The sequence below is a fragment of the Trachemys scripta genome, chromosome 17 (genome assembly GCF_013100865.1).
Source record: "Trachemys scripta elegans isolate TJP31775 chromosome 17, CAS_Tse_1.0, whole genome shotgun sequence".
In the NCBI taxonomy this organism is placed as follows: domain Eukaryota; kingdom Metazoa; phylum Chordata; order Testudines; family Emydidae; genus Trachemys; species Trachemys scripta.
The window spans coordinates 23,141,909-23,154,046 of record NC_048314.1 but is presented as its reverse complement, the minus strand read 5'-3'; the positions used below and the strand labels follow the sequence as shown (position 1 = coordinate 23,154,046).

The 12,138-nt window shown below is 44.4% G+C and overlaps 1 protein-coding gene across 7 annotated transcripts in view; it reads left to right on the top strand.

Moving 5' to 3' along the window:
- The window catches only part of DENND1A (DENN domain containing 1A), a 358,648-nt gene that overhangs the window by 108,142 nt on the left and 238,368 nt on the right, over positions 1-12,138 (top strand). For all 7 annotated transcript variants that reach the window (XM_034793394.1, XM_034793392.1, XM_034793396.1 and 4 more), the window contains exon 5: positions 8,752-8,871. In XM_034793394.1, coding sequence (XP_034649285.1) covers positions 8,752-8,871 — 120 coding nt within the window. The remainder of the gene's footprint in view (positions 1-8,751; positions 8,872-12,138) is intronic.

Here is a 12,138-nt window from a genome sequence, read left to right as displayed (position 1 = left end):
CGGGCGCAGAAGACCGCGGACGGGCAGGAGGAGGCAACAACAGCAGCCCTTCGGCCAGTCTTCTACCCAACCAAGGCCTCCGCAGGGGCCTAGGCCACCGTTTTGAGGGTTTGGTCGAGGACAGCCTACCGGACACATCTCTGGATCCTCCCAACCTCACCTTTTCATCACGTCTGTCCCCCTTCTATCGTGCGTGGGCCCGGATCACGTCAGACACTTGGGTGCTTCGCACGGTAGAGGAGGGATATTCTATCCAGTTTTCCTCCCTCCCGCCCCACCAGCCCCCCTCCCCGTCCCTCTTCAGGGACCCCTCTCACAAGCAACTTCTCCGTCAAGAAGTTTAGTCCCTCCTTTTACAGCAGGGGCAGTGGAGGAGGTGCCTCGAGATCGGGGCAAGGGCTTCTATTCTCAATATTTCCTAATACCGAAAGTGAACAGGGGCCTCAGACCTATTCTGGACTTGCGACGTCTCAACAAGTTTGTCAAGAAGCTCAAGTTCCGCATGGTCTCCCTCTCCTCTATCATTCCCTCCCTGGATACAGTAGACTGGTATGCCGCCCTCGACTTACAGGATGCATACTTCCATATCGCAATAATCCCTCGCCACAGGCGTTACCTCAGGTTTCTCGCCGGCAACGTTCATCTACAGTTCACGGTTCTACCCTTCGGCCTATCAGCAGCCCCAAGGATCTTCACGAAGTGCGTGGCAGTCGTGGCAGCCTTCCTCCGCAGGCAAGGGATCCAGGTATTCCCTTACCTGGACGATTGGCTCATCAAGGGCAGGACCAAGGCACTCGTGGAGGCTCAGGTGGTCTTTATCAGGCACACCTTCAGCTCCCTCGGCCTCTTAATCAACAAGGCCAAGTCCACTCTTTCTCCAACACAAAGAATCGAGTTCATAGGAGCACTCCTGGACTCGACACAAGCCAGAGCATATCTCCCAGAGGCCAGGTTCCGAACTTTGTCCAACATCATTCTCGGCCTCTAAAGTTACCCTACCACCACAGTAAGAAGCTGCCTCAAATTGCTAGGGCACATGGCAGCATGTACCTATGTCATCAGACACGCCAGGCTCAGACTGCACCCTCTCCAATCTTGGTTGGCAGGAGTTTATCGGCCAGTCAGGGACTCCCTAGACTCAGTGGTGACGTTACCTCGTCCGGTGTTGGACTCCCTCCAATGGTGACTCGACCCATGGGTGGTCTGCGCGGGGGTCCCTTTCCTCGAACCAGAGCCCTCCCTGACCCTGGTAACGGACGCGTCGGATCAGGGATGGGGAGCACATCTGGGCCATCTCCGGACTCAAGGTCTTTTGGTTGAGGGAGGATCTCTCATTGCACATCAATGTCAGGGAATTGCGTGCGGTTCGCCTCGCATGCATGGCATTCAAGTCCCAGCTCGCGGGCAAGTGTGTTTCTGTCCTCACAGACAATACTCCAACGATGTTTTATATCAACAAACAGGGTGGTGCTCGCTCCTCTCCCCTTTGCCAGGAGGCCCAAGCATTATGGGACTTTTGCGTACACAACATAATTCACCTGATAGCATCCTACCTCCCCGGCACGCACAACGCGCTTGCGGACACTCTCAGTCGCTCATTCCAGAGTCACGAGTGGTCTATCCGCTGGGATGTAGTTCTCTCAATTTTCCGACTTTGGGGTCATCCCCATGTGGACTTGTGTGCTTCCAACGAGAACAGGAAGTGTCGTCAATTCTGCTCCCTCATGGGACGCAGTCAGGGCTCCCTATCAGACGCATTCCTCCTCTCTTGGGCAGACGGGCTTCTCTACGCCTTCCCCCCGATTCCCTTGATTCACAAAGTGATCCTCAAGGTCCGCAGAGATCACGCTCGACTCATCCTCATAGCTCCTGCGTGGCCACACCAGCATTGGTACGCGTCTCTCCTACTAATGTCTACGAGGGTTCCACTCACGTTACCCCTACTACCGGACTTGTTCACGCAAGATCACGGTCGCCTCCTTCACCCGAACCTGAAGTCGCTCCACCTTACAGCTTGGATGCTCTGTGGCTAAACCCATGGGAATTAGAATGTTCTCATCAGGTCAGACAGGTCCTGTTGGGCAGCAGGAAGCCCTCGACAAGGTCTGCGTATTTGGCCAAATGGAAGCGCTTCTCCCTCTGGGTTACACTACGCGGTCAAGCCCCCTTGCTCGCCCAGATCCCTCTTATCTTGGACTACTTGCTACATCTAAGACAACTGGGACTAACTCTCTCATCGATTCGAGTACACCTCGCTGCAATCTCCGCATTCCACCCGGGAGAGGGGGGTACCTCAGTCTTTGCAAACCCGCTTGGACGTTTCCTTAAAGGTCTTGACAGATTGTTCCCACATATCCGTCAACCTGTCCCTGCTTGGGACCTCAATTTGGACCTGTCAGTCCTCACGGGGCCTCCATTCAAGCCGCTGACTACATGCTCGCTATTATACCTCTCATATAAGGTCGCGTTCTTGGTGGCTATCACATCAGCACGGCGAGTATCGGAACTCAGAGCTCTGACATCCGAGCCTCCATACACCGTCTTCCACAAGGACAAGGTCCAACTCAGACCGCACCCTGAGTTCTTACCTAAGGTGGTTTCCCCGTTTCACATGGGTCAAGACATTTTTCTCCCTGTGTTTTATCCTAAACCGCACTCCTCCGCGAAGGAGCGCAGGCTGCATTCTCTGGATGTTTGCAGGGCTCTCGCGTTCTATATAGAAAGGACGAGACCCTTCAGGAAGTCGACCCAACTTTTCGTCGCTGTGGCTGACAGTAAGAAGGGGCTCCCGGTCACGTCACAGAGGATCTCATCCTGGATCAGAAACTGCATCTAGGAGTGCTACAGTCGGGCCAATGTGCCAGCCCCACCTATCACAGCCCACTCCACAAGAGCGCAGGCCTCTTCAGCTGCGTTCCTGGCCCACATCCCAACACAGGAGATTTGTAGAGCGGCCACCTGGTCCTCAATACATACCTTTACGGCTCACTATGCCATTACGCACCAGGCTAGGCAGGATGCTGCATTTGGCCGCGCAGTCCTCCAGGCTGCAGTGACCTCCGACCCCACCACCTAGACTTGGTCTTGTGAGTCACCTGCTTAGAATGGACATGAACAATCACTCGAAGAAAAAACGGTTACTCACCTTCTCGTAACTGTTGTTCTTCGAGATGTGTTGTTCATGTCCATTCCAATACCCACCCTCCTACCCCTCTGTCGGAGTATCGGCAAGAAGGAACTGAGGCAGTGGAGGGTCGGCTGGCCCCTATATACAGCGCCATGAAGGCGCCACTCCAGGGGGCGCCGGAGCTGACCCTACGGACGCTGCTACGGTAAAATCTTCCGGCTGGCGTGCACGTGGCGCGCACACACCTGCTTGGAATGGACATGAACATCACATCTCGAAGAACAACAGTTACGAGAAGGTGAGTAACTGTTTTTTCTCTATATAGGATGTTAGTGATCCTGTGGTTCAAGACTCTCCCAGAGCACCAGAAAGATAGTATGATTTTGTATGGGTAGGAACAGATGCTGACATAAGATATCAGAGATACTTCGTTATTGGATGATACAACCAAATTTGCTCCCGTCTCTCAGACAGAGACAAACACTTACAAGATCTTTATCAAGCATTCTTAAAACTACAATACCCACCTGGGGAAGTGAGGAAACAGATTGACAGAACGAGACGGGTACCCAGAAATCACCTACTACAGGACAGGCCCAACAAGGAAAATAACAGAACACCACTAGCCATCACATACAGCCCCCAGCTAAAACCTCTCCAACACATTATCAACAATCTACAACCTATCCTTTAAAACGATCCCTCACTCTCACAGACTTTGGGAGGCAGGCCAGTCCTCGCTTACAGACAACCTCTCAACCTGAAGCAAATGCTCAGCAGCAGCTTCACACCACACCACAGAAAAACTAACCCAGGAACCAATCCCCGTAGCAAACCTCATTGCCTACTCTTTTCCCATATCTATTCTAGCGACACCATCAGAGGACCCAGCCACATCAGCCACACCATCAAGGGCTCATTCACCTGCATGTCTACTAATGTTATATATGCCATCGTGTGCCAGCAGTGCCCCACTGCCATGTACATTGGCCAAACCAGACAGTCCCTACGTAAAAGAATAAATGGACACAAATCGGACATCAGGAATGGTAACATACAAAAGCCAGCAGGTGAACACTTCAATCTCCCTGGACATTCTATACCAGATTTATAACTCCCTTCTCTTCATGTGTCATTATATTATGCCTGCATCTGTAATTTTCGTTATTGGAGGATGTAAACCTTTCAGTCACCACCTCACAGGCCCAAAGTAACAGTATTACAATTTGCTGGTAAAATTCTTTCTATGGTAAAGGACACCTTATCTGTGGGAATGTCATACCCATGATTAAATCTTGTCATTTAAATGCATAGACTGCAAGTATTACGCATTAAGCTCTGTCTTGTGGAGGTCACATTAAAAATGAATGAGACACTTGCATGTTCCAGCAAATTTTTCCTCCAGATTCATACTACTACTCCTGTTTAGAGAATGTGTCTCGACAGTAGGAACATTTCAGATGTCCTGTTCTTCCAACTATGCGTTTATTATTGTTATTACCTCTTCCACAAATAGAAGCCAAGGAGTTGCTAATGGCAACATCTGTGTCTCTCCAAAGTCCTTTTGATTTATTAGACAACTGCGTATCAAAAACTAAAGGAGTGTTCAAACTTCTTACAGAGCACATCTTCAGGATGATGACAAATAATTCATTGAGACTTTAAAGCTAATCATAAGCCTTTGAAGTGTATATCATGAACATCTAATTGTAAAACTGCCTTATTTTGTGTGCTGAAGGCTTTAGTACACATTGAGGCATCTAAATTTGCATCATTGCCACTAACACACTTCATACTGGAGCATCCATTTTCTACTGAGTAATTTGAAGCATCTTCAAAACTTTGTGAAGTGCCTCTGGAAAGGATGAAAATAGCGCAGCGTAGTTATACTGCAAGCATGAATCTGTAAGAATATGAATAACTTTGGAACCACCAAACTCAACATTAATAGCCTTTTTTTCATACATACAATAAGAGTGAGGCAAACGTTATTGGTTATAGGCCATGAAGTCTCAACAGCTTTCTGCTGGAAATGTTCATTTTGAGTTGCACTGACTTTGAGATGTGCAATCTAATTTGATAATGTCTAAATTACACTCATAGCATAGATAATATTCAATATTATCCACACTGTAGCTGAGAACACATCTGAAGTCAAGGAAACATAATGATCCTAATGGACAAATTCAATAACACTGTATCTTGCAGCAAGTAGGAAGAGGAGCTGATTCAATCTTGCCAGGTTAGGAAAACTTCAGTGCACAGAAGAAGAATATTCTGGCAGGCAGATTGAATTGCTTGTCAAATGGACCTCAGAAGTGAGCATTAAACCAGGATGACAGAGACAGGATATATCTCAAATGAGGGAGAAACCACTAAAATGTGTTTTTTTTTCCCCCCAGAGGTCATAATGGTGTTTTTAAAAGGAAAATCTTCCATATAAGAAAAATGGCCAAAAGGCACCATGCCGTTATCTGTCCCTTGGGGTTAAATTACTTCCCTGTAAATGCTAGGGTGAAATATCTAAATTACTTCCTTGTAAATGCTTGGATGAAATGTAAAGGTGGGAAAATGCATAATACTAATACCTCTTCTATGCCCAAGCAGATGGCTATTCTACAACTGCTGGAGATGGTCATGCCCAGTCCTGTTAAATCTGGATCAGTCTGAACCTGCTCTCTAGAATCAGGGATACATCTGTCTGTGGTTACTTTAAAAATCTTTTTAGAATTTACACCTAAGCAGGTGGAGAGGGGAGATTGTGGTGCTTTGTCTCAGGAGCTATTAAACAGGCCTTTTTCCATATAACATCATTTGGTACAGAAGCTGATTTAAATGATAAGTTACAGACTACAGTTAGTAGTTCTGCAGTTTCACATTTGAGTTACTTCAGATCTCTTGGGGGAATACCATCCGGTTCTGGTGACTTATTACTGTTTAGTTTATCAATTTGTTCCAAAACCTCCTTTAATGACACCTCAATGTGGAACAGTTCCTCAGATTTGTCACCTAAATCACCTAAAAAGAATGGCTCAGGTTTGGGAATCTCCCTCAGATCCTCAGCAGTCTTATCAGAGAGCCTATAATCTAAAAAGAGATAATGAGGGAGGTAAAATGTTCAGTAATCATTGGCACATGGCTTGTGAATACCAAAGTGATAGTTTAAATATACACATTTAAAAAAAGACATATGATCCCATGTTCCAAAATGGTTTCTTTGCACACTACTGAAATACAAATAACATGCCCATTCACCAAGCATTCTCTAAATCAAAGTTTGATTAAAAAGATAATGCCCCATGATGCTTAATCTTATTACCTATGCTTTCTCTGCTAACTTGTCTTTTAATAAACAAGCTCCTCCCTTTCGTAGATGAGGACTGCTTCCTCTCTTTTCCATCATTTTAACTGTGAGTTTAGATTCTATTTCTCACATACCCTTGGCTCTCAAACTTGTTAAAATTAAGCATATAATCCTCTTTTAAAACATAGTAGTAACACTGTAGTAACATTATACCCAAACCTTACAGATAAAACATAACACCAATAAGAATGGAGCTTGTGGTAGTCCCCGGTAGTTCTTTGAGGTTTATAGAAACATTCTCTTGGACGTTAGCGTGAGGGGTAGGATAGTGATACTTGCACTACTTAATTCTCAGGCTGTTAAATTGCTTTTGAATTTGAGTCTTTGTTCACCTTCACATCTGGAGAAGTACAGTATGTGTCTGTCTTGGTGCTTCATTTTATCATCCCTTCAGCATTTTTTCCTTCCTCCTTTTGACTCCACTGAGAGGTTTTTCCCTTTTAAATTGGATAGTAGAATTTATTGTCCTATATCCTAAGCCTCTTTCTTTATTGAAAGTCCATCTCATTTTTGGTTTTCATTGGGCACTGTGTGAATGTACAAGATCACATACACACTCATTGATGGCATTGTAGATAGCGCTATAGATTTCAGAATAGTCTTTTAGAGTAGGATATTTCTGTCTGTAACTATATCTGTTGAGTGAGCCTGAACTTAACAGTAATTTTCCTTGTATTCCCCTTTGATCATCAAGATGGAGTTAATATACTTCATAGCTTCATGTGCAAATGCTATTCAGTTGTCAGTGTTTATTGTATGCTTTAAGCTGGAGTGTAATTTGAACAGTAAATATTTTATAGTTAATTGTAGTTGTATTAACATCTAATTCATACAAACACTAGTTCTCAAATGAATCCCTAATCTGAATTAAATAAAACCTCCAATAAACAAACATATTGGTTTCAACACTATATTACTCCAGTTTTATTTTAAGCAATGGAGTTGCACCAATGCAAAACTGGGATGACATGATGGTGAATCAGCCCTGCTGTCTGTTAATTTTAGGGTTTTTATATCCTCTACCAGCACGGTATCTATGCATTTCTGTATTAGGTGAGATTTAGACAGAAATGTGATAATGTTTAAAGAAATCAGATATCTCCCTAAATGAAATGTTTTATGCATTTCACTTTGGAAATATGCCTTTTTTAAAAAAAAAAAGGTTCTATGTTAAATGCAATATAGAGAGAGCTGTTATTTTTTTAGAAATGTGTTTTAGACCTCAAACTGCTAGCAGTAATATCCTTCATGATTTATAGTGTTAAAAATAATACTTCTGCATCCTGCTTCTATCTTTTTGGTGCATTGCTTTTTTCTGTGTTCTAATACAATGAAAAGCTATATTTTGCAAGTATGAGTGGATATTCCTATAGTGGTGCTTTTCACTCTGGCGTAGCAGGGAGCCATCATCTTTAAACAATGTTGTTGCATTGTTTGCACTCTTTTAGAAGAGGCAAATAAGCACTTTACAGTAGAGTGGAATTGGATTATAATCTTGAAAATCAGATACAAACTATATTATAATCACTATAGGGGTTTAAAAGTCACTGTAGTGGTGCACTAGCATCAGTTCAGCATCTGCGTAGCCACAGTACCAGCTGTGGAGGTATATTTAAAGATTTTCACATTTTGAGGCAGACAATCAAAATAAGTTACTGACTTTGTTACTGAAGTTTTATTTACCTTTATCTTACTGTGCTGCTGTTAGTTTCCCACTTTAGCCAATACTGCCTTGTAGTGGAAATTGCATAGTTGCATAGACAAATGGGGGAAATCATCTGTGAGGCCTTCATAAGCCATACATTTTAGAGGGATAGTGCTGTGCTCATTCCCAGCCTATTTGGAAAACTGACTAATTTTGTATTTCTCTATCAGTATACTATACAAAGCCGTAATGTCACCAAATACTATTTGCATTTAAAGTAAAACAATCCCGTGGATGAAGAATGATCTAGAAATGTTTTGCACTGAGAGTGGATATGGGTTTAGTTGGCACTGTGTATTGTATTGAATCTAATCAACGGCCATGTCAGTGTTTGTTTTAAAGACATAGGAAATTCTTCCACTGCTGTTCTACATCTCCAAAAAACCCAAGAGATGGATTCAAACTTGCATTTGTAAAGAGGGTGAATGCTCAAAGTTAATTTCCAAAGAAGCTCTGCAGAGAGAGGAAATGAGGTTCAATGACTTAGTATGATTAGATACTTCTAACATTGAATAAGCTGAAATTAATTTTTCCTTTTGTTCTCTTTATTTCTAGCCTTACAGTCAGCCAAGTTGGCCAGAACTTTACATTTGTGCTCACAGACATTGACAGCAAACAGAGATTTGGATTCTGTCGCTTATCTTCTGGGGCCAAAAGTTGTTTCTGTATCTTAAGGTAAGTCTGGCTGTGGTCTGGCTATTGGTTAGCTCTGAGAAACAATGTTGGCCTTTGCTTTGTTATATTGCAATTATATTTTCCAGCTGTTCAGAATTATTTTCCTATCTGGTCCTCAAAAAGTCACTGCACTTCTGGAGAAATGGTGCAAAATATTCTTGCACTTTGGGTTCCTCTGATGATAATTAGATTTATTTGTAGTCAATGTACTTAAGTTAACAATGTGGAAAAAATCAACATCTCTATGCAGTAATTTGACACAGCATAGCATGATGGCAACCATTATCTTTAGCTGTCACAATTGATCCTGTTAAGACATTTCATAGACATTTGTCTATGCAAGTTTTATTAATAAAGCATCAGTTGGTAACTGAGAGAATATCTTGCTGATGCTTTATTAATAAAGTACCTATCCTAACGGTCTGTAATTATGACCCTCACTCCCTTCTGTTGATGGACGTGTGAATGCAATCTAACTTGATTATAAATGCTGCTACTGGGAGACAGAAACAATGTGCTTCACATAGAGAGGAGAGACAGTGAGTGAGAGGGCTGGAGCTGTATCAAAACAGTTCCTTATGACTCCAGGCCAGTAAGCTCTGGGGCAACCTTTACTTAATTTTCTATTTCCTTTTGCTACCCCCCCGCGCCCGCCCCAAAAAGTGACAAAAATCAGATTTCAGATCTATTGTTTGCCAGGCTCCTGCTGAGAACCTCCTGTTGGGGAAATAAAGCTATGCACACTGTCCCTGTCAGCCTCTGTTACCTAGGTGTAGCAGTGGCCTGCCTCCTGTCTCTTTCTGTTAGGGGAGAGAGACTCATGGAGAAGCAAAGCAAGCAAAGGGAAGTGCCTCTTGATAAAGCCCAGGTAAAGACTGTACTGATCTAACCCTAAGAAACAAAAAGCCAAATGCCGTAGTTGCCACTTGTCAGTCCAGGAAAAAGCAGGGGTGGTTCCTCACCACCTCCATTCCATCCTATTTCACAGGGACTCTTTGTGGTGTAAGTCATTAACTCACATTTATTATTGAAAGTGTTACTCTTTGTGGTGGCATGTTGCTAAGATAAACCAGTTACACTAACTTGGAAGTCAAGGAATGAAGTCAGAATGTCACCTTAGAATCACCTCCTTATGCCCCCATTTGCAATTTTCTGTCTGCAGTCCATCCTGAATTACCTGCTCCACCTAAAGCACTTGGCAGCCATATCCAGGCCAATCACTGTTCTCACATGAGATGTCGATGAGGTTCCTAAAGGGCCTAGAAAGGCTCTTCTTGCTGGTCTGGGACCTAGTTCCCCAGTGGGACCTCAACCTGGTCCTCTCTAGGCTCATGGGCCTGCCCTTTGAGCCTATGGCTTCTTGTTTCATCTCCCATCTGTCATGGGAAGTTGCTTTCCCTGTAGCCATTACATCAATGCCCTCACTTCGGAGCCGCCATATACGGTATTCTACAAGGATAAGGTCCTCAGTTTTTCTTTAGTGCTTCATAAGGAAGAACTCCACTAATTTCAGTGTCAGTTTTCCTTGATAAAAGACTAAGTAAAAGCTGATAAAGAGCCTCAAGATTTGACCACATAATCATAAAATAAATAAATCTACTGAGGATGTGCAGTTAACATGTTGAGTAACTTTTGTTTCCATTAGTTCTCTGTTGACATGAATCAAACTTTACATCAGGACTATCATAGAAGTATTACACTGAAGTGGTTTTGTAAGCAAGTCACAATTTCTGTGCAAACTGCTTCCTTGTTTTCTATGGGGATGCAGAGAGGATTGGTAATTCTAAATTAGAGTAAATTGATGATAAAGAAATAGGAAAATGGTTGCTTTTTTCAATGGGGAATGTCCTCTCCAAATTTGTTCTGGGATTTGTTAATGGGGTTTGTTTGGGTACTCCTTGTGCCCTCACCCCTGTTTTGGGGAGGACTGCCTTTCTTGTTTTTCTGTGCCATGGATGTCTCAACAAGGAGAGGAAGAGACTGGAAAGTGTCAAAATTTTTCAGACTTTGTTCTTTATTGCTGCTTCCTGTCAATTGCAGTTGCATTAAGAGATGAGGTAAACACAGGGCCGGCTCTAGCTTTTTTGCCGTCCCAAGCAAAAAACAACAAACAAACGAAAAAAAACGGCAGCCTCAGAGAGCGCGTGGAGGGCGGTCAAGGCGGCTCGCAGGGGGGTGAAGGGCGGTACCCGCCCGCTCCCTCTGCCCGTGGGCAGCCTGCTCGCAGCTGGGCAAGAGGGGCTTGCCTCTCCCAGCTGGGCAGGCAGAGCCCCCAGGGGCTGCAGGAGGTGCTGGCTCAGCCGCTCCTTTAAAGGCGACTCGGCCGGGCCAGGCTCAGAGCGATGCGGGAGGCTGAGGCCAGTGCAGGCAGCAGGGAGTGGCGCGTCCTGGGGAGCCTGGCGGCACAGTGAGCGGCGGGGATCACTAGTTTCTGCCCCTCCCTCCCCCGGGCCGGGGTCTGTGCCCCTTTAGGGCTGGGCTGGGACTGGCGGAGTGTGGGGAGCCGGCCGGGGGCTCCAGAGCTGCGGACCGGGCTGCCAAAGCAAAAAAACAAAAAACAAAAAACCAAAAACCACGTCAGGGCGGCCAGAATGCCGCCCCTTACAATGTGCCGCCCCAGGCACGTGCTTTTTTGTCTGGTGCTGGGAGCCGGCACTCTTGGAACCATGTAACAAGAAGGATATTGGGGAGGAGCCAAGCCTAGGGAGCCCAGCAGAGTCTGTGATTATATTTGGAACCCCGGTGAAAAGGAACTAAGCCAAAGGTGCCCTCTGTGGTGAAGACAAATCATTTGGCTTCTCTGTAGTGTGCTTGTCCTCATTTTCTCCCTTTACTTCCTAGTAGTCCAGTGGACCCACCAATTTTATTGCAGTCTTCCTGCTTCTGATAATTTCTCCTTTTTTGTTTTTGTTTTTAAGTTATGTAGCTATTTTTCAAATTCCCACTTACCCACCATAATTTTGATCTTACATTTTACCTGCCACAATTTGTTCTTCACTATTGACTTAGCTCAAGTAACCTCTTGAACCTTGCCATTTAATCATATTGCCTTATTTCTTGCCTTTCTGCTTCCTTTTTTGTTGAGGGTATACATACTTTCTCTGACTCTGCTATGGTACATTTACATAGCTTAATTTCTGCACTTGATATTGTTTCTTTAAGTAGCCCCCTCATTCTAAAAGTTTAATAACACTCCTAGTTCTAGCGCAGTCTCTCCCACCGGCTGTTGAATTTAATTATATTGTGGTCACTGTTGCTTAATGACTG